Source organism: Sinocyclocheilus anshuiensis, unplaced genomic scaffold (assembly GCF_001515605.1).
Source record: "Sinocyclocheilus anshuiensis isolate Anshui unplaced genomic scaffold, SAMN03320099.WGS_v1.1 scaffold411, whole genome shotgun sequence".
Classification (NCBI taxonomy): Eukaryota; Metazoa; Chordata; class Actinopteri; order Cypriniformes; family Cyprinidae; genus Sinocyclocheilus; species Sinocyclocheilus anshuiensis.
Window position 1 is genome coordinate 54917 of NW_015549608.1, and position 1907 is coordinate 56823.

Here is a 1907-nt window from a genome sequence, read left to right on the forward strand (position 1 = left end):
AGTCTCTTCTGCTCATCAAGGCTGCATTTATTTGATCAGAAATACAGAAAAAAACTGTAATATTGTGAAATATTTTTACAATTTAAAATACTGGTTTTCTATTTTAATATACTTTAAAATGGAATTTATTTCTGTGATGCACAGCTGTATTTTCAGCATCATTACTCCAGTCTTCAGTGTCACATGATCTTCAGAAATCATTCTAATATACTGATTTATTACAGTTTTGCTGCTTCATATTTTTTTGGAACCCGTGATACTTTTTTCAAGATTCTTTGATGAATAAAAAGTTTAAAAGAATAACATTTATTCAAAATAGAAATCTTTCGCAACACGACCGTTCAAAAGTTTGGGGTCAGTAATTTTTATTTATTTTTTTAAAGAAATGAATGCTTTTATTCAGCAAGGATGTGTTAAATTGATGAAAAGTGATAATAAAGACTTACATTGTTAGAAAAGATTTCTATTTTAAATAAATGCTGTTCTTTATAACTTTCATTAAAGAATCATGAAACAAGTATCACAGCTTCCAAAAAAATATTAAGCAGCACAACAGTTTCCAACATTGATAATAAATCAGCATATTAGAATGATTTCTGAAGATCATGTGACACTGAAGACTGGAGTAATGATGCTGAAAATACAGCTGTGCATCACAGAACTAAATTACAGTTTAAAGCATATTAAAATAGAAAACCATTATTTTAAATGGCAATAATACAATATTTCTGAGAGACTAATTTAAAAATCTTACTGATCCCAAACTTTTGAACGGCATTTATATATATATATATAATTTAGTTTATTACCTTCAATGTTCTTCATTCCTTAAACTCATCAGGATAAAAAGTGTGCTGACACATTTTACCCAGCATTCTGTTTAAAGCAGTGTTTGTTTGATGCTGATGTGTTTGAACAGCTCTCGGTCGCGCGGCAGACACCGGAGGAGCAGAAGTCGAGAGAACCACAGGTGAAGCTCAGTGCATCCCCAACAAGAGGCTGCCAGTTTCTCTTTTTAAAGGTTTATTGCGCCCAAAGATTAAAATTCATGGTGCTAAAACAATAATGCATGAACAGATGATTTTCCACAGTGGAAACGGACAGTAAATCCGTAAATTATTTTTTTATTTTTTTTATTAAAAAACTTAACACTAGCTTTTCTATTTTTTCTATTCTATCTATTTGTTTTTCTTTGTGTGTGTGTAATATACAGTGTTGGGGAAAGTTACTTTTAAAAGTAATGCATTACAATATTGCGTTATTCCCTAAAAAAGTAACTAATTACGTTACTTCTAGTAAATCTGGACAGGGCTTGCTTGTTTGGTTTAATATAAAAAAAGTTTGCATTTTTGGCAAATATAAAAGCCTTTTCACAGTGTTCGAACTATACAGTGGACTTTGGGGGAGCCCACTTGTTTTTTTTTTTTTTCATAATGGGAGGGAGGTGGGGTTGGGGTTCATGCGCGTGCCTCAAAAGAGGGCTTACATTGACTTACAAAGATACATGACAGCTACAAGTGTATGCACTACTTGCTTTATGCAAGCACTATATAGGATAAATCACTATACAGGATTTACCCTATTATACTTTATCGACACGAATTGATAGGTGAAACGACAAACAGCCACCCACAAATAGTCTATAAACAAAGCATCAGGCTGTCTTTGAGTTCACATGAACAACGGTTAAAGTTACTCGTCGTCAGGCTACAGAAGAATACCATAATTCCTCCGTTCAGTTAGGCCTAAGACATCGAGAGTCACGCAGACCTATAACAACCCAGCCACAACACATAATTGCGAATAACATGCCTTAACACAGAATCGACCACAGAGTCCAACGTTTATATTTTTTCTACGAATCTTTGAGTTAACGTACTAAACATGAGTGGAATTTGCACCGCAGC

At 33.2% G+C, this 1907-nt stretch overlaps 1 protein-coding gene across 4 annotated transcripts in view; it reads left to right on the forward strand.

Moving 5' to 3' along the window:
- The window catches only part of srsf10a (serine and arginine rich splicing factor 10a), a 14017-nt gene that overhangs the window by 8874 nt on the left and 3236 nt on the right, over positions 1 to 1907 (forward strand). For all 4 annotated transcript variants that reach the window (XM_016447906.1, XM_016447908.1, XM_016447910.1 and 1 more), the window contains one exon: positions 920 to 970. In XM_016447906.1, the coding sequence (XP_016303392.1) occupies positions 920 to 970 (51 nt within the window). The remainder of the gene's footprint in view (positions 1 to 919; positions 971 to 1907) is intronic.